The sequence below is a fragment of the Mus caroli genome, unplaced genomic scaffold, assembly GCF_978045245.1.
Source record: "Mus caroli unplaced genomic scaffold, Mus_caroli_1 scaffold_8, whole genome shotgun sequence".
NCBI classification, from domain to species: domain Eukaryota; kingdom Metazoa; phylum Chordata; class Mammalia; order Rodentia; family Muridae; genus Mus; species Mus caroli.
The window spans coordinates 25,772,719-25,793,004 of NW_028227263.1; the positions used below are offsets into that span (position 1 = coordinate 25,772,719).

At 43.7% G+C, this 20,286-nt stretch overlaps 1 protein-coding gene across 3 annotated transcripts in view; it reads left to right on the forward strand.

Annotated features, from left to right (window-relative positions):
* Window positions 1–5,196: 5,196 nt before the first annotated feature.
* Window positions 5,197–20,286, forward strand: part of Dnah3 (dynein axonemal heavy chain 3) — a 164,187-nt gene continuing 149,097 nt past the window's right edge. Inside the window, exons 1-8 of one of the 3 annotated variants that reach the window (XM_085841357.1) lie at window positions 5,197–5,222; window positions 5,364–5,743; window positions 10,397–10,501; window positions 11,002–11,224; window positions 14,287–14,368; window positions 14,730–14,907; window positions 15,782–15,971; window positions 17,749–17,944. In XM_085841357.1, coding sequence (XP_085697483.1) covers window positions 5,714–5,743; window positions 10,397–10,501; window positions 11,002–11,224; window positions 14,287–14,368; window positions 14,730–14,907; window positions 15,782–15,971; window positions 17,749–17,944 — 1,004 coding nt within the window. In that variant the 5' untranslated portion in view covers window positions 5,197–5,222; window positions 5,364–5,713. Of the gene's footprint in view, window positions 5,744–10,396; window positions 10,502–11,001; window positions 11,225–14,286; window positions 14,369–14,729; window positions 14,908–15,781; window positions 15,972–17,748; window positions 17,945–20,286 lie in introns of all 3 variants that reach the window. The other 2 variants (XM_021168736.3, XM_085841358.1) reach the window with 2 other exon arrangements.

Sequence of the window (20,286 nt, forward strand, 5' to 3'; positions counted from 1 at the left end):
CAATACACTGGGGTGTTCCACTCCAACTAGGCTTCACCAATAGCCTCTCATAGGCTCTCTTCATGGTGCCAAGCCTCAAATCCTTTGCATGACCCCTTCAGTCCTGGGCCATCAACTACAGCTGAAGCTACACCTTCTCCAATGGCCTTCCATGACCTCTCACAGTGCCAAGCTTCATCTGTTCTTCCTGACACCTTCATGCCTTCAAAACCAGTACCACCTAGGTGACTCTTACACATTACCAAGTCTAGCCACAGTACAAGGTACAACCTTGGCTATATCTGGAACACAGCTTCTTTGTGCTCCCAGAAAACAATTCTCAGAAGATTTCACCTCAGTGATGCTGGTCTCTTCTTAATCATTGCTAACTTCTTAGCTCCAGCTAAACAGCATCAATTGTCCCAGTAATTCCTTCCATTCTTAACTCTAGAGCCAGAGCCACAATGCTGAAGCTGCTTGCAGGTGAAAGACTACAAGAGGAGCCCCTTGCTCAGGCCTTGGGACAATAGCGGACACCCAAGAACTCACAAGAGACCAAGCTTGATGCAAACTACATGAGGCTTTATTCAGGGAAAGCCAGAGCTCTGGGGACGACTCATATCCCACGCAGGGGTAGAGGAGTCGACCTCGAGGGGAAAGAGGTCCCAGTTTTTATAAGCCCTCAGGGGAGATAGGAGAAGGGGGGAGTCGGGGATTTCCAGATCTAAACCATGTCTATTCTCAAGAAATGGGTATGGGAGGGGTACAAGGAAAGAGTCTGGTGCAGGTGTAGCAACTCAGGATTGGCAGGGCTGTGGTTGCTGGGGAGATTTTCTGACTCTATCCCAGCAACCAATATCACAAACACCTGGCAATGGGCTTCATCAGTGGGCACACACATGGGTTCAAGGAACAGTCAAAACATTGGCAGACACACAGGTTCAAGGAGTGGCCAGAGCATTGTGCACCTCTATTTTCCTAAATCAGTGATGCTGGTTCTGCTAACAATGAAATCTATCTTGCCAATTTCAGGGTTTCTGTGACCTTTTACATTCTGTCACGATCTTTCACAGGAACTAGAACATGACCCCTTGTACTATTACATCGTCACTGGCTTTCTGTTTTCCAACTCCTTCACTGCCTAAGCTTGGCTGTTCTGGATCTTGCCCTGTAGATTGACCTTGAACACAGAGATCAGCATGCCTGTCTCCTGGGATTAAAGGTGTGCACCACCATGCCTGGATCTAAATTTAGCTGGGTAGGATCTTGCCCCAAAGTCCCACTCCCTTAATCTGTTATCTCCTAGAACACAGGATTTTGTCCTATTTCACTTCCTGGTACCCCTTTAATACTCGAACCATATATTTTATATTTTTCCTTTCTAAGCTTGCTATGCTTGTTCAAACTTTTCTTCATAAGACTTAACCAGAGAACAAAGCTGGGCTTTTTTTTGAAACTTCGTTTGTCAATGCAATTAATCTGAGTCTCTTCACCTTAGCCTCAGGCTGACTTTTCAGACAAGGACAAAAAGTAGCCACATTCTTCACCAAAAACACTACAAAAACAGTCTTTATGACACATTCTGAAATTCTTCTCCTTTGAAATCTCTTGGGCCAGGTCAACATTGTTTCAAATCACTCCCAGCAATAAAGTCTTCCATATTCCTACTAGGATGACCCATTAAGCTCCATTTGAAGCATTTCACTGCTTTCCAAATCCAAAGTCCCAAAATCCACATTCTTTCAAACAAAAGCATGGTCAGGCACAGCAATACCCCAGTCCCTGGTACCAACTTCTGTATTAGTCAGGGTTTTACTGCTGTGAACAGACACCGTGACCCAGGCAAGTTTTATAAAAAAACATTTAATTGGGGCTGGCTTACAGGTTCAGAGGTTCAGTCCATTATCATCAAGGTGGGAGCATGGCAGCATCCAGGCAGGCATAGCGCAGGCAGAGCTGAGAGTTCTATGACTTCATCCAAAGGCTGCTAGTGGAAGACTGACTTCCAGGAAACTAGGGTAGGGAAACACCCACAGTGACACACTATTCCAACAAGGCCATAGCTCCAAATGGTGCCACTCCCTGGTCCAAGAATATACAAACCATCACAAGGTCTCAGGTTCTTTTTACCCAAAGGCCCTGTACCGATTGCATCCTGGAGAGTAACTCTGGGTAAAAAAGAGAAACCATTGGGTTTTACTGAAGACAACAGAAAAGATACCTTTAAAGAACTGAGTACCTATCAGGCACATAATAGGGACTCAAAAATATTTCATGGGAGGAGAGGGAAGGGTAGGAAGGTAGCTCAGCGGTTAAGAGCCCTGCTTGCTCTCCCAGAGGACCAAGGTTCCATACTCAGTATTCACAAAGCAGGCCATAACCCTATCTGTGACTCCGGTTCCAAGGAATCTGGCGCCCTCTCCTGGCCTCAGTGGGAACTCTATGCATGTGGTGAAAAACATGTACCAACAAAACACACATACACATTAAGTAAATAAGTAAACAAACAAACAAACAAACAAATTAATAAATGCTTTACAGATACATTCCAGGAGGTTGGGGGATGGTGGTAGGTTGTTTTCCTGGCATACCCTTGGGTTGTGTATCTAATCCCTATCACTAGGAGAAATTGATGTTACTTCAGCCACCTTATGTTCCAAGAAATAATTAAACTGGTAAAAAAAAAATGAGCTTGGAGATGACTGATGGGGGTGGTAAGAAGTTTAAGGGATTTCACTCCAACTCCACTGACATCAGAAAGGGGAAATGAAGCACACAGAGGACCATGAATAGTCAAGGGCGTGTCCCTGAAGTTTTTAGTCTTAGGCACTCTTGTCTGGCTTTACACACTTTCGGTAGCTGCAGTACCATACAGTCCTCACCCAGTTGTTTTCCTTAGACCTAGCTGTGGAAAATTGAGGCCTCTCTGGGATTTCAGCTCAAGGGTGCCATCTAGGGACAGCTCTTTGATCCTCTAATCCTCCTCCCTGATGCATCGTTGTGCTTTTCCTGGAGAGTCACTGCCTCTGCTTCCATTCCTCATGGGGGTGGGGGTGGGGGGGAATCTAGCATCTCTGCAGCATCAAGACTTGACTCTTGAAGAACATTCAAAGGATTTATAAAATAAACCCACGGGAAGCTTCTCCTAGGCCTTCCTACAGCTTCTTACAGCAGTGGACTGAATGTTTTTATCCCTTCATCCCCTGATGTGGTGGTACTAGGTGGTGGGGTGGGGACCTTTTCGAGGTCAATAGTCAAGGAGATGAAGCAAGCCCTTATGAATAAGATCAATGCCTTATAAGGGGAAGAGAGGAGAGGAGAAGAAAAGGGAGGAGAGGAGAGGAGAGAGAACTTTACCTCTTTCTACTAGGGTACTAGGAAAGAACACAACAAAAAGCGAGCAGTCTAGACTCCCTGCTGGAATTTCACCATGCTGGCACCCAGGCTTCAGACTTCCAGCCTTTTGAATTATAAGAAATGTTTCTTGTTGTTGGTTTTCTTTCTTAATAAGTCATCAGCCTGTAGCGGTCATACTAGCCCCAATGGACCTAACATACTTGTTCTAGTTAAGCAATTTTTTACCCCTCTGAGATCTATCCTGAGCGCTTGGCTATGAAGAATAAGAAATTGGGGGGAGGGTGTCTTCAGCAATGCATTCACTTTAACTGTTAATAGCCAGAGCGCGAACATGACCTAAATCCAGCTGACCTCTCCTCTCGTGTGGTGGGCACAAACACCCGCAGATCACATCCATCAGTGAACAGAAGGTCTGGTTTTAATGTCTTTGAACACAGCTAGTGTTGAAAGCACATTACAATATTTCAGACAAGAGTCTGACTCCTTACCCAGGAGCCCATGGGCTCATTAGCCCCATGCTTCTCTCTACCCTTCACACACATGGATGCAAGTCTGTGCAGCTCACTGACACAAAGGGCTGATCCTGTATAATTTACATATGTGCTGAGCAGCAAAGCCAGACCTTGTGTGTGCTAGGCAAATGTTCTACTACATGCGAGCCACATCCCAGACCCTTTGTGTACTTTATGGTAAGAAATATCAGCCTAAGGAATAAGGAAGGTCAGGTTACTTTAAAGTATAGAGAGCAGAACCTTGAGCATAAAGTGGGAAAATCCTGAGTTGCTTGGTGCTTTTAAAGGAGCTGAAAACATTTATGCCTTGGGAAGTTGCTCTGTGGAAAGAGCAGTAAAGAAAGGTTTCATGTTGTATCCACTCTGATCAAGAAGAGCCAAGGTCAGAAAACTTTGCATCTCTGTTTTGCTTTCCTCGAGCATGGAATTAAGGGAACAGGAGATGGAGAGACGGGCATGCACCACAGCATCCTGAAGGAGTTTAACAAGTCTAACTTGGTTTTGAAAGAATTTTGACAGCAGCCATGTAATAAGCCCTTTGGATGCTGGTGCAATGGCGAATCTTGGGTAGGTGTGTGTATGTATAAGTGCTTGTGTGCCTGTGACTATTATATTGGTACTAAGCACAACATTCATAAAGAACCTGTTGCATTGGATGACAAAATTGTCCCAACCTGACCAGGACAGAGGACATTCTCAAGATGCAAGACTACAGTGGCAAAAGTGGGGAAATTCTCTTAAAACCAAGTTTACCAATCATGCACTGGGCTGGTCTCCAGTATTGCATAATCTGAGCATGGTGGGTCACACTTGAAAACCCAGCACTGAGGAGGTGGAAGCAAATGATCAGAAGCTCAAAGTTATGGTCAGACCTTGTCTCAAAATGTGTGTGTGTGTGTGTGTGTAAGTCCTACGCAAATTTGGATGAGTTTACAGTGTGCAAACTGTTTTAGATGTATTATCTTATTATGGGATGGGCATTCACAATATTACCCCCTCCAAAAAAATTAAAAAATTTAAAAAGGAGGTAAGGTTTGTTCGGGAAAACTGACACATTCACCTGAAGAGATAAAGGGATCTGCACATATTTCCCATCATCTAATGGGAAGTGCAGGGTCTGGGCTAGACTGCTCCAACTCTAGACCTCCAGGACTCAACACCAGCCTGGGTGCCTGTAGACCCCTCCTAGGTCATGAGCTCTTATTCCTGGGCCCTTACTAAGCACCCCCAACTCCCTTCTGTCACTAACACTTCCTGCTGCTCAGCTCAGCCTCCTACAAAGGAGCCAGCAGGTCAAGCCCAGTCTTGTGTTTAAGCATAGAAAAGGCCCCTCCTCTTAGCAACAGACGCTAAAGCCTGGTTACTTGCCACTGGGTCTGAGTGCAAGCTCCATTACTCTTAGAACTGATGAGGGAAGAGGGAGAGGAATCTAGACTCCCAGGGGTGTTATTTGGGACAGCAAATCTTCTTTTCATATTATTATGTAACTGTGCTTCAATTTTTGTCCTTTTTCAGAGACTTCAGTGTGTTCTGGGAAGTTCCAAGAAATCTACTGAGAGGAAGAAGAAATAAGGCAAGGAGTGGGGACTAGAGGAGGGCTTGCTGCGGAAGGCCAGGCTATCTCTTCACTCTCTTTCCCCTCTCTCCCTTTCTGCCAGGGAACTCTCTGAGATACTAGAGTCTATGACCTCAGAAAGGCAGCTCTGTATCAGAACTTCCAGAGTACCTGAACGTTCCGCTGCTCAAGTCCCGATACTGGCCTAAGGAACCACAGATTTCAAAGCAGCTGTATGGAAGAGACTGATCCTCAGAGAAACTGAGAACTCTCTATTCTTCCTTCAATCGATACACTTAGAACAGGCGTCATGAGCGACACCGATTGCTCAGCGCAGAAGGTAGGTGTGAAGTTTAAGGCACGTTTCTCTGTACTTGTGTCTTCAACATGTAGGGAAATGAGTGGGTGGGAGGAGGGACATTTCACACAGAGAGATTGCCATGTTAGATTCCTTTGACATAGAAAATATGTTGTGTTTTAAAATTTTACTCTGAACGTTTAGAGTTAGAACCTACTGTCTTTTTCCCTTCCAATGCCCTTAGACTCTGTGCTCCAGCAGGCAGGCCCCATCTTTGGCTGCACATTAGCATATTCCAGGGCATAGTCTTGGGCTGGGAAGGTGATGGCTCAGTGGATAAGAATGTTTGCCGCACAAGCATGAGGTCTTGAATTCATATCCCAGCACCTATGTTAAAATGGGCATGGAAGCATACAGCTCTAACTGCAGTTGGTGGTAGTAAGGCGTGAGGGTTAGAGACAGGGTAGTCCCTGAGGCTTGCTGGCCACTTTCTTAGTTCCAGGTTCAGTGATAAACCTGATCTCAAGGGAGTAAGATGGACTGTGTTCAAGTAGGTCACCTGACCCCCACGTGGACATGCACACCTACACAGACATTATAAGTTTTAAAAATAATTTTTAAATTAAAAAGCTTAGTAACCCATAGGCTCAGAGCTTCCCTCTTGTAATCTTACAGCTTTGGGAGATGAGGCAGGTTAGACTGTACACCCTCAAAGACTACTCCGATCCAGATTTGGAGCATGATGGTAGAGAGCCAAGAGTTCTATTTTTAACTCAGGAAGGAACGATTCTAGTGCAGCAGATCCATGAAAGCCATCATGTGCACTCAGAAATAAACCGTCTATACCGGGTTAGGACAGTAGACTTGGCACTTGGAAAGCCAAGCAGGTGAGACTAGCCAGAGGTGCTTAGTGGATTTTACCTTAAAAACAAACTGCCCCAAAGTCATACTTCTACCCAATCCAGATGTAAGAATATTGAGAGAGGGTGGGGGAGAAAGCCCAAGATGCCAAGACCCACTCACTAGGTTGTCACTTCAAGTACCCAGGGGAGCATTTAAAGTAGACACTTTGTAAATTAGATCTGTTAATGTATCCAAGCCTGTGCTCTGAAATGAGAACTCCCTAAAACTTATCAAAGGAGACATTTAGACATTCATGTTGTTAGCACACCATTTTGTGTAGTGAGCAAGCTGTTATAAGACTCTCCATCTACGCCCATCAGAAATTCTCCCTCAGAAAATTCTTATCCAAAATTAGTTAAGAAAACTCCCTGCTGTGTTGTGGAACCGATTCCTTCCTGCCTGCGCTGATTGTTTATCATGGCCCTGTGTTCAGCAGGCTTCTCTGTGGATGCCTTAGTCTGCACCCAGCATCTAGCTTAAGGATGGATGCAGAGGTCTCATGCTCTTCAACCTGCCCACTGTTTGCTTTTTTTCGTTAGCTGGAGAAGGGCTTTTTTGTCTGTTTGTGAGCTATGGTGTCTCTTTTCTCTGTCTTGAGCTTTCTGAGTCGACTGTGTTCATGTCTGTCACTAGACTCACCCTTTCTCAGGCTGAGAAGGTAGAAGTATAATTCAATGTGCCCCACACCTCAAAGAATCTATAGGTTCTGATAACCAAGACATCCAAGTTAGACACAAGGTTCCCTCTGATGCCATGAGTTCCTGCTGATGCCATGAGATGCTTTTTCCTTCTGGTGACTTTGCTGGCTTCTATTTTGCTTTATTTTAAGGCACATGTTCCTCATGACAGGCAGAGATGACTGTTGGGAACTCTGGGCAAAAGCTGCTTCTCAGTCAATGACCCTAATGACAGAGGGTGTGCCTTTCTCTGTAGCTCTGGCAAAAGTACAAGGATGTACTCAGCTCGAAAGCTTGATCCACATGCCATCGTCTAGCTGATCACCATAGATAGGAACATGGAGCCTTCTGATTGGTTCCACGCTCAGAGCCAGAGGCTAGGATCAGCCACATGTTGTCACATAGATTAAAACTGGAGTAGAGCAGATTTTCCCAGCAGGACTGTATCTGTTTTCTTCTGGTGGGAGGATTAGCTTCCCAGGTGCTCTCGGCACCAAAATCCGGTTTGTCCCATAGTGAACAAAAGCACAACCACCAAGCCCCCTTCCAGATACTATTACGATCTTCTCTGGCTCCACAAGGTCAGGGCTTCAGTGGTGGTGGTGGGGGGGGGGGGGAGGAGTTAATTGCTCATCCCTGCTTTTGTTGTAACTTACTCAAGATGTTCTGCTCTGGTGGTGTTTGTTGCTCCTTTAATGAAGTTTTTATTTGAAACAGATTTTAAAGTCTAAGCCAGAGGAGAGTTTTCCTCTGACCACAAATTCTTCTTGCATGCAAAGACACTATGCAGACAGCCCTAACGTAGTCACCGATACATACTTTACATCTGAGCCCTTGAAAGAAACAGGAAACACGCTTGCCAGACTCTTTTTTTTTTTTTGGTTTTTCGAGACAGGGTTTCTCTGTGTAGCCCTGGCTGTCCTGGAACTCACTTTGTAGACCAGGCTGGCCTCGAACTCAGAAATCCGCCTGCCTCTGCCTCCCGAGTGCTGGGATTAAAGGCGTGCGCCACCACGCCCGGCGCTTGCCAGACTCTTGTTTGGATGGTATTGTACCGGATGTGGATGATCATTTCTAGTCGGTTTGGGGATTTTTTTTCCTGTTTCGTTGAGGGCATTGATGCAGAGGTGGCATAGATTTCAGTCATAGAAGAGAGAATTCTTGGAGATGACTGGTTGACTCTCGGGTCCTTGAGATTGAGGTAAAGGACAAAGAGGCAGTCAGTGATTTTGATGAGCATATTAAAGCTGTGTACGATGGGTCATGACTGGAACCCCAATACTTCAGAAGCTGAGAGAAGGATTTTGAGTTTGAGACCAGCCTGGGTTATAAACCCTATCTCAAAAAAAAATGTAGTCATTCAACAATAAAAATAAGTCAGTATGCCAAGTTCTATAAGAAGAAAATAACAAGGTCACCGGTTCTCAAGGGCATCAGGCTTGGGGTGGGCACCAAGAGGTTCTGAATAAATACCCAATGGCCAACCATTGACCGATAGCAGCCTTTGGAGAAACACTATGAGATCAGTGAATCCATTTCATGTTTTCAAAGATCTGAAGCTTACAATACATCTGTGATCATGGCTTTGCATGTTCTCAGCTAAGTTTTGGACCCCTAACATTCCTAGAGTAATTTGCCAACTAAGGGGTTCTTGCCATTACTGACATTTCTGGGGTGAAGAATGATGCACGTTTAAAAACTGCTGCCCTAAAGGACAAGTCTGCCTCTTGTGTGTTTGGGATATGATACCCATCATTCTGGGTCTTGGTTTGATCAGCTAGAATGGGTTACCAAAAAAAAAATTATTTAAGGTTGTGCATGCTGTCATACAATCATTTGGAATTTGGGTAGATAATGTTGCTTATTTAATGATATAGGAGCTCCTGGCAGGGAGTTAATAGAGGTTAAGGGTTATCAGGGAGGGGTTAGTTAGGCTTGGTGATTCATGGCTAATAGGGAATCCTATGTCCTTCTTCCACCCGAGTCTGCATCAGCAATCTTGTATGGCATAATGTGCAGACCCAAGTGAATAAATCTCTAACACAGTGTCTCATCTTAACCAGAGCTAGTTCAAAGTCACGTTCTAGAGCTGAAGTCAGAACCAACACTAGCCCTTTAAAAATCCTTCAAATTATCCTGAAAGTGAAGAATAGCAGATTTCTCCATCAACACACCCCAGTGATGAGATGACATGGCATGTCTCTGTCACACCTCAGATGAAGGGCCTGTCTTGCATAATGGGGCCGAGTCTTCAGATTAAAACTTCATGCAATGCTGTTCAATGTACAACCGCTTTCAGCTCTGTTCAGGAGAGGCACATGGGGACTGAGAGCATCTGCAGGAGATAAAAGATCACACCCATCTGAGGCTCACACCCAAGTGATGAAAGGTGACTCCCACACTCGTGCTTCTTAAAGGAATCACAGAGAGTTGCTTACATGCTTGTTAAACATAGAGGATACCAAAACATTGCCTGAGTATGTTTTTAATCAAAACTTTGTATATGTGAAATGCAAGAGTCAACTTTTAAAAGCTATCCACTTTGGGGGGGCCTCACATGATGGCTCAGCATTAAAGGAGCTTGTCCTTCAAGCCTGGTGACACAGATTCAATCCCTCAAACCTATATAAAGGTGGAAAAAGGGAGCCAATTCCATAAAATTGCCCACTGATTTACAACACAGGACACATCATAGCGCACTCGTGCATAATCAAATCATGCACACGCAAGAATGCATGCACACATGCGCATGCACATACACACATACTCAAACATACCATGTACACAGTCAATAGTACTATTACTAATGTGAATAATAAATGAATAAAAATTAAAAGAATCCTACCCAGGCTTGGGTAATAGACACACTCAAAACTTGGAGTTCCCTGTGGGGTAGGAAAATAAACATTGTCCATAGAAGAAAAGTCACCGAGGAGGTGTTGGAGAAGAGACAGGTTGATGATTTAAAAATGGAATTAGTCATTTATGGTGGATGGAGGGGCTTGAGCAGTACCATGTGCATAAAATGACGAGGAACCTCTGCAGTTCTCACCCTCTCCTGAGCCCACAAACCTGTCCTAATTCCTGAAGAGTGACTTTGTTCCTATTCCCACAGCTTGACAAGAGTGACTCTGTACATCACATGAGCCACTCCCAGGCACGGCCAGAGCTGCCGCCTCTGCCTGTGTCTGCCAATGAGGAGCCATCTGAACTCTATAAGGTTAGTGCCCACGGCTGCCAGCTCTTTTGCTGAAGGAAGAGATCTGAGGAACACACCTCACCTGTAGGGGGACTCATTGGGTTCTAGTCTTGGCAAGTGGAATCAGTAGCTCTCGCCATTTTGCCACCAGAAGACACTGCAGCTATATGCCATAAAGAGGTTTGTGTTTGCATCTGGCCTTGCCCTTTACCCACTGTGTAAAAGAAACTCTATTTCAGAAACTTCACTTGTAAAATAAGAGTAGTTACATGCCTTTCACCATGTTTGTGAAGAATAAAAACATATTGTTGCCTAACTCTTGGGTATTGAATACTAGCTGTTTTCCTTGGCTTCAGATATCTTCCACTGGGTAGACAGAGGTTATCAATGCACAAAGTATTTCCCCAGAGAGAGTGAAAGGTAGAAACACGGCATATAGTGTGTGAAACTTGGTCTCAGTGGGAGCAGAGCCCAGGCTCACTGTCTCTGACTATGTCTCCTTTACATTATTTCCCTCACAGACTGTCATGTCACACAGCTTCTATCCCCCACTGATGCAACGCACATCCTGGACCCTGGCTGTGCCCTTCAAAGAACAGGATCACCACCGTGGACCCAGTGACTCTATTGGCAATAACTACTCCTTGACAGCTCGAGACATGAAGCTGAAAGACCTGTTGAAGGTCTACCAACCAGTCACCATCAGTATCCCTAGGGACAAGACCGGTCAAGGACTGCCACTAGGTACTTGTAAGAACATGCCATATTTTGTGCAGAAGGGAGCTTCGAAGTGAAACTTCTGGGTTTTGATTCTGGTTCTGCCCCTTGGTTGAACCTAAACTTGAATGGTTTCATAGAGCCTCACGTTCCCTACCTATGAAATGGAAATTACTCTAATGGCTAAAGTTTGTACATTATTTGGAAACACCAGCACTGCTTAATGTACTTAAACTACATCACAGATGACTACATCACAGATTACCCCAAAATGACATGACTTAAAGCAAATCCCAGTCATCATCGCTCTGTTTCTCTAGATCAGATCTCTGTATTTGGTTTAATTGTGTAGTTCAAGCTCAAGATCTCTCACAATCATGTAACCAAGGTGTCAAAACCAAGACCATAGTCACCTAAATACCTAGGAAACAACATCAGGGCAACCCACAACACCTAGAAACTTGTGTTTCAAGTTCCAACTGCTAATACTATAATTCTTGTTTAAGTCTGAGTTTCCATAACAAAATATATAACCTGAGTAGCTTATAGACAACAGAAATATTTTAATCTCATTCTGGAAATTGGAAAGTCTGAGGTTAAAAAAAAAAGTAACAAATTCAGTATGTAAAGAGGGTTCATCCTGTTTTAGAAATCAATGTATCTTTTTGTAATTAAATTTTTTTTGTACATTTTTATCATTTGCCCTCCCCCAATGCCTCCCAGATCCTCCCCACCTCCCTACTTACCCAACTCTTTAGGTTCTTTTTCTCTCAAAAAAAAAAAAAACCAAAACAAAGGGAAAAAACGAGACAAAAATAACATAACAAAGCACAGGCACGTGCGTGTGCATGCGCAACAACAGTGAAACAAAAACGAAACCCAGAGAGTTTGCTTTGTGGTGGCCAGCTACTCCTGGCCACAGAGCCTGCCTTAGCACGTGGTTTAAATACCCAATAACAATCCATTGCAGAAAACTGACTTCCCTTTCCCAACAAAAATCAATTGCAAAATTTCCCTCTTGATTCAAGTCAGACATTGTGTTCACTTGTCTTGTTAGTCCTGGGATTTTTTTTTTCCTGGTTTGAACCTGTGCAGGTCTTGTGTATGCTGTCACAGTCCACATGAGTTCATATGTGCATTAGCCCTGTGGTGTCTGGAAGATGCTATTTCCTTGTGTGTCAACCATCACTTCTAGCTCTTACAATCTTCCAGCCCCCTCTGTCACCTAGATCTCTGATCTTGAGGATAGGGGTCTGACTAAAACAACCCATTTAGGACTGAGTGGTCTAAAGGCTCTTGCTCTATGCACATTGTCCAGTTGTGAGTCTCTCAGTTAATTGCCATGTAGTACAAGAAGAAGCGTCTCTGATGAGGCTTGAGAAAGGCCTCATGTGTAGGTATAGCAATGTGTCATTAGACATTTTACTGCTATGTTCCTTTAGTAGAATAATAGTAGCAGGTTTCCCCTTTAGGGCCCATGACCTAGCTAATCTTGGGTTCTTAGTCACCTTAGCAGTATTAGGTAATGGGTTTCATCTCATGGGATTGACCTTAAATCCATCCTTTAAAAAAAATGGTTATTGCTGTACCATTTGTGCCATAGTTACACCACTGTGTCTAGTAGGCAAGTTTCTGTTCTATGTTACAAGGTTTACAGCTAGATGATATTGACTATTGATTTTTCTCCTTCAGTAGCATGCAGAGTAACTTGTAGCATCATGAACACGACTCAGGTTAGGCTAAGCTCCTAATTGGGTACCAGCTTTATCTCTCCATGTTTGATGACATAAGTAAGTGGTGTCCTCAGCAATGGGATTTTACTTTCAGGTTGTGGAGAATGACCAGTCGTCTTGACAATAGCCTGCAATGTTTGCAGAGGTCTATAGCATACCTTTGGTTCAATACTCAACAAGATAAAATCCATTTCCAACACCCGAGGATACACTTGTATGTCTTGTTGAGGCTTTGCCTCCCCTATTATACAGTGACTCCTTTTCAATTTCTTTCACAGATATCCTAGGAAGCTTCTGCAGTAGGGGGTTTCCATGCGACTTTTCAAATGTCCTTTAGTGTTGCCCCTCCCCACATTCCCTCCTTTACTCTGCCTTCTTATCCCCTCCCCAATTTGATCCTTCTATCCAGTTTCCTCTTCATCTCTTTATAGTTCTATTTTCTATTTCCCCTTCCTTGGGAGATCCCCTCCTCCCTCCTGTGCCCTAACTAGCTATCTAACCTCTACAGTTATTTGGATAGAAATACCAGTATTGAAACTTAAAAGCGAATGAACACATAGAAAAGGAAGCATGCAACGTGCGTCTGTGTCTGGGTCACCTCACTCGGGATCATTGTCTCTGACTCTATCCAGAAATTGCTATATTCTCAGAGTAACATTTTATGCTGAAAGAAATCAATGGATCTCTTGAGTTCTCATTTTAAAAGGAGGGCATCTAATCCCCAAGTCTCTCAAAGTGTCGCTTTAGTTACAAATATGTCTTTAACATTTCTATGCTATGTTTCATTTTCTCAGGCTAAGTATCTTTAGCAAGTAATGGTCTCCAGATAAAATTTACTAAAATTGTTTTTGTATCAAATATTAAATTTATCTGTACTTACCTTCTTCTTGTTGCAAATGACAATGGCTTATTTGCAGCTATTATATACTTGATGATACAGGTTTTTTTTTTTTAATTTGTGAGTGTCATAAAATTTTCCTTTAAAAAAAATAAATTCACTGAGTACAAAAGCCTGAGTCTACTTTACAACAAGTACTAAATAATATAATTACTGCTTAGAAAATAGAATGTTAGGCCTTGAATTAAGGAGGAAATTGTTAGTAGTCGTTAAATGTATGGATAAGTGGAAGGCACGCTCACCTTCATCTTAGAACTGAGAAACTGAGACCAGGATTAATTAGGTGGCCTCTTCAGAGCCACACAGGTAACCAGAACCCACCTTTCCTTCCTCATCACTCCCCACCACATTCCCTCCCTTACTGTTCTCTAAGACCATCCCCAAGGGCCACATCCCAGCAGACAGAGAATGGCTCAAGGCTGCCCATCCCTGATGTCTTTCTTTCTCCACTCTCACAGCATTCACAGCATCTAAAACCTCAACAGAGCCCTCCAAGAAAAAAATGAAGTTCAACCTCAAAGCCAAGGATGATGTTACCAGGTAAGGTGTCACTATGAGCGCTATAGAATAGAGGAGATTGGGTGGAAGCAAGGTGCTCTATGGTCTCATTCAAGCCATAGTCTGCTTCTTGTCTTCAAAGCATGGTCACACACGCAGTCCATTTCCTCCACCATTTTTCAAGGCTCTCTATAAAAGTAGGTTAATGGACTGAGTAAAGCCAGTGTTTATAGCATGTGAAGTGTTGCATATCTGGGTCATCTGACATGCACACATCAGATGCCACTAGATGACATAAAGGAGAGGGGCTTCCCTTGCCATCCTCAGGTTGGAAAAGTAGAGCCTACAAAATGTAGTTGCCTCTGTGGGGACCCCTAAGAGATGAGCTGTAACAACTTTTCAGGATGCCGTTTGTATGCAAATTCTCATCCTCCTTGAGCGTAAAGAACACCACCGACTCCTCCGGTGTGACCCACCCAGAAAGCAGACCCATGAGTCCAGAACAACAGATGGATGTGATGTTGCAGCAGGAGATGGAAATAGAAAGTAAAGAGCAGAAGCCATCTGAGTTAGACCTGGAGGTACTTCCTACTGTGCCCCTCTCCCAACTTGGCAAACAGTATCTCGGCATCTGAGTGATTCTAAAGAGCAAATGATAGTCACCTGGGGAATGTTCAAAGAAGACTGAAGTCCAAATTCCACCACAGAGACTGAGGATTTGGATGTGTGTATGATTGCTTTCTCTACTTGGGGATGGGGGTCACATGGAGGTGCAGATCTTAGAAACTGGAGCTTTCGAGTACATAGTTCACCACATGGCAGCCCATGGTGGGTGACTGAATTTTTGCCACACAAAGAAGGGCGCTCAGTTACATCTGAACTTCAGATAAACAGCGGAGAAGATCTTTTGTGTAAGTGAGCCAATTGTGTTCTGTTTTTTTGTTTTGTTTTGTTTTGTTTGTTTGTTTTTGTTTTTTTCAAGACAGGGTTTCTCTGTATAGCCCTGGCTGTCCTGGAACTCACTTTGTAGACCAGGCTGGCCTCGAACTTAGAAATCCGCCTGCCTCTGCCTCCCAAGTGCTGGGATTAAAGGCGTGCGCCATCACCACCTGACCTGTATTTTTTTTTTTTTTTTTTTACTTTTTGGCAACCTTATCAACCATAAGCAGGATGCAGCCTGTGGATGCATTTTGAAAATGAGAGGAATCTCTATACGAGCTCCATCTCCTATAAGGAAAACTAAGATACTCAGAGCTGAGCAGTTCTCTTTCCCTTTAGTGAGAAGATCCTGCCCATGGCCTTGTCGTATGCAATGTGTGTGAAGTGACCTGCAGAAGAGGTGGATGGCTGCTGTGTGAATGGCCCGTGGGCTGCTTGATGGTGGATTGGCTGGTGGGTGGAATAGATAGGCACCACCATTTGGTCATTACCTTTTTCTTTCTTCATTTCCGGAAGAGATATTACTACTATTTGACCAATGGTATCCGAAAAGACATGATTGCCCCGGAGAACGAGGAGGTGATGATGCGAATTTACAAACTGATTCCTAAGCCGCTACTGACAACTCCAGCCCTTGAACCCCTTCAAGTCTCACTTAGGTCTGAGAAGGAAAGTGACTATTACTATAGCCTCATGAAAAGCATTGGTAAGTCTGGGCTTCAGTGGGCAAGAAGCTCCTACACAAAGGGCACTGCCTTTCTTCTGTGTGTCTCTGCTTTGTTATTGCTGCTATGAGGTAGCTGGAAAAATCAGTTCAAAGGAGGAATGGTTCAGCTACCTCTATTGTGTTTAGGTTGTGATGGAGCAGAGTATCACCCAGCAGGGGCACGTGTCGCCACTGAGCTGCTCACTCAGGGAGCAGAGAGGAGAGAAAGAACATGTGTGTGCCAACAGGTTTCTCCCTTTGGATTTTGTTCTATCCAGGCTTCCATCCTATTAGATGGTCCCTATCTGCAACCAAGACAGGTCTCAGTTAATGGCTCACATGCCAATCGTCTCTGGAAGCATCCCCACAGACACAACCAGGAGCATGCCCTACTAATCTCTCAGGCACTGTCCAATCAAACTGACAGTCAAAATGAACCATCACACCGCCAATTTATCCGTCACCACCCTGATTTCACTGAACTCACCCCAGAATACTATGTAACCTTTGATGCAAATGTTTCCCCATCCCAGGCACCCTCACTAAGGTTTACTTTTGAACTAACCATCTTCAAATAGGCATGCTTGTGGCCTGACAATCTTGGTAAAAAAAGCAGGTTCTGATTTAGTAGCTGTGCATCTGGGGTAAAGCCCAAGATTCATGACTGATAAGCTTCAGGTGACATGGATGTAATAGACACAGACATCACATGGTGGGTACCCAACCTTCAAAATGTAGCTCAAGATCTGCCTGTTCTCCGAAGGGTTTTCTCCCTTCTCCTCTGTTATCCCTTCCTCCTCTGCAGTCTAGCACCTCTACTTTCATCTGATCCTACTTTACAAGTCCTCCTGGGCCTTTTTTTCTGTGCTGTTGTCCTCTCAGATCTGTAGCTTTGGGCTCCTTCTTCAACCATTAGCTTTTGGGTAGTGATGGGCACATCACTGCTCCTTGCTCCCTTCTACCCTGAACCCAGTGTCATGGACAGACCACACTGGGAAGCATTTACGGACAGATGATATGAGAGAGAAAGGGGAAAGGTGACCCTGTTATTTTTCTGCCTTGTTATTGCATGTCTACCAAAACCATCTAGCTATGTCTGTTTTACTGTCTAAAGAGGTCAGTGTAATGGCTGTCTATTATCACACAGAAACCATTTCCAAGAAGAAACATGTAAGGTCTTTTGCTTCTAGCTCCACCTTGCTTCTCAGGCTATATACCTGCCTCACCACTTTGTACCTGACATATCTGCTACAGCCTAGCTCACAGCTCCTTGACCAGACCGTCTGACGCTTTATGTCTATCTGAGACATCCCCCTGTCCCCAGTGTTCTTCCTCTAATAAACTCATGTTCATTCTTCAGGGTGCAGCATAATTGGCACCCGACAAAAATCTCAACAATTTTCCTTTTCTAACAAAACACATTTGATGTCTAAATTTCCATTTATAAGTATCTGGTGCTGCTTATGGTATTAATTTATATGTTTGTGTGATTCTCATGGTGAGATAAGTCAATCACTAATGGAGTACAGCAAATGCTAGTGCACTGGGAAGTCACACTTCTTGCAGTGATGCATCTTCAGAAAGAAAATAACATATACCAACAGAATTACTGCCCCCAATTAATTCACATATAACAGCTTACCCCTGACCCAGCCAAAGAGGAGGCCTTTTGGGGTGTAAATGACCAGAGACCAATTTCCATTTGGAGTATATGAAACTAGGAGCTCAGGATGTTTAAAGACCATGCCTAGTAGGGGATCCTTTCTCTTCATTCTAGTTGACTACATCCTCATGGACCCAATGGAAAAGAAAAGGCTGTTCATCAAGAGCATCCCTCGATTGTTTCCTCACAGAGTGATCCGGGCCCCTGTGCCCTGGCACAACATCTACCAAAGTACCAAGAAGTGGAATGAGGAGCATTTGCACACAGTGAATCCCATGATGTACAAACTCAAAGAACTGTGGTTTGCAGAGTAAGGAATTGGCTCCTGGCCTTTTGGTTTCCTTTCTTTATTGTTCAGCACAGAAGTGAACCTCTTCGATATGGTGCAGTGTGAGCAGCTCTTGTTCGGCAGTAGAGTGGGTCCAACCGAGATCCCTAGACAGAATGTGTGAGTTGTGAACATGAGCCTACCTACGGGTATAAGAAGCCCTCCTTTGCATTCCCCAAATACATTCCCCCTGTCTGTCAGCACAGGAGCATGGTGGGTAATAACTCACACTTTGAGCCATTCCGTTTGTGTCCAAATCTTTTAATTAATTAATTAATTAATTAATTAATTAAATGTATATGAGTGCACTGTAGCTATCTTCAGACACACCAGAAGAGGGCATTGGATTCCATTGCAGGTGGTTGTGAGCCAACATGTGGTTGCTGGGAATTGAACTCAGGACCTCTGGAACTAGTGCTCTTAACCACTGAGCCATCTCTCCTGCCCTGTGTCCAAATCTCATCTCTGCTTTGCAGGTAGATGGGTGTGCTGCTTTTCACCTTTGGGCCTTGCCTTCTTGGTCTCTACATTTGAAACAAGAAGATGTTTCTGCTTTCTAGGGATATTAAGAGAAATAGGTAACTCGGTCCATGCAAAGTACTTAGTACCTGATAAAACTTCAGTACCCAAGAGGAATTAGTTCATTGTTACATGCATTGTGGCACTTGTTACCCTAAATTACAATTCTACACTTACTTATCTCCCTCTCCTTTTGAGACGTTTAAAGGCTTGGATCTGTTTTTCTTTGTGGAGTTCAGTTGGCAAGTCATAGTCTCTCAGTTGTATTTATCAATAATTATATTCACTCTAGGAATTATAGGAATCTAGATGAGATGGAGAGGAGACCCATTTTTCTCTCAAATTTCCAAACCTGAGATACACAGCTGACTCTTGTTATATAAAGAGATTATTTCTAGGACCCCAGACACTATAGTTCATGATCTCTCAAGCCTCTTACATAAAATACTCTAGTATCTCCACAGTCTCATACTTTCCATATGCTAAAATCATTTCCAGAGCAATCATCCTGCCTAGGACAATGGAAGTACTATGCTACAGGGATTGTTTAGGAAATAATTTCAAGAATAAAATCTGTATCTGTTCAGTACAAAAGCATTTTTCAGAATAATTTTATACACACTAAAGGCTGAATCCATGCAATGCACTGCCCACAGATATAAAAGAGCAACTGTAAAACTCACTTTCTGTTGCTGTGATAGAGGTCACGATTATAAGTAACACAGGGAGGAAAGGGTTTGTGTTGGCTTGTGGTTCCAAAAGGATAGAGTTTTTTATGGCAGCGAAGACATGGCAACAGTCAAGGAAAGCATAGTGGCAGGATCAGGCAGTCACATGATCATGATCTATCCACACATGGAAAACAGAGGGAAGAGAAGTGGGGTGGGACTAGAAACCCTTAAGACCTGTCCTCAGTGATTGTCTTAGTCAGGCTTCTTCTTGTTGACATGAAACACCATGACCAAAAACCATCTTGGAGAGAAAAAGAGTTTATTTGGCTTACATTTCTATATCACTGTTCATTACAAAAGGAAGTCGGGACAGGAACTGAAATAGGGCAGGAAGCTGGAGGCAGAAGCTGATGCAGAAGCCATGGAGGGACACTGCTTAAGGTTTGTTCCCCATGGCTTTCTCAGCCTGCTTTCTAATAGAACCCAGGATCACTAGCCCAGAGAGATAGCACCACTCACAATGGGCTGGACCCTCTCTCATCAACCACTAAGTAAGAAAATGCCCAACAGCTGAATCTTATGGAGGCATTTTCTTAACTGAGGCTCCCTCCTCCCAGATGACGTTAGCCTGTGCAAAGTTGACATGAAACTACCCTGCACAGTGATGTACTTCCTCCAGCAGTGCCCCACCTCCTTGGTATTCCAGAGTCTTCTCAAACAGTGCCATTGATTGGGGACCAAGTGTTAAAGTACAAGAACCTACAGAAGACATTCTCATTCAAACCACCGTGCTCACCCCTTTACAGTGCACATACAGTAGTTTTGATGTTTGTCACAAGTTTGTGTCAGCTTCTAATTAAAGGACATGTTTGTTATTCACATCCAATCCACCCCTCCAGCTCCTGGAAACCACTAGTCTTCTTTATCTCAGTAGATCTTCGGATTCTGGTTGTGTAATATATACTGAATCATATAATACATGGTCTGGTTTCTGAATTAAATACAATGTTCTCAACTTCCATTCACAGAGAAGGAAATATCAGTAACATTTCTTGTTGTAACTGAATAATATTCCATAGTTTGGCAGTACCATATTTTGTTTAACCATTCTATTAGTTACTGTGGGAAAGGGGA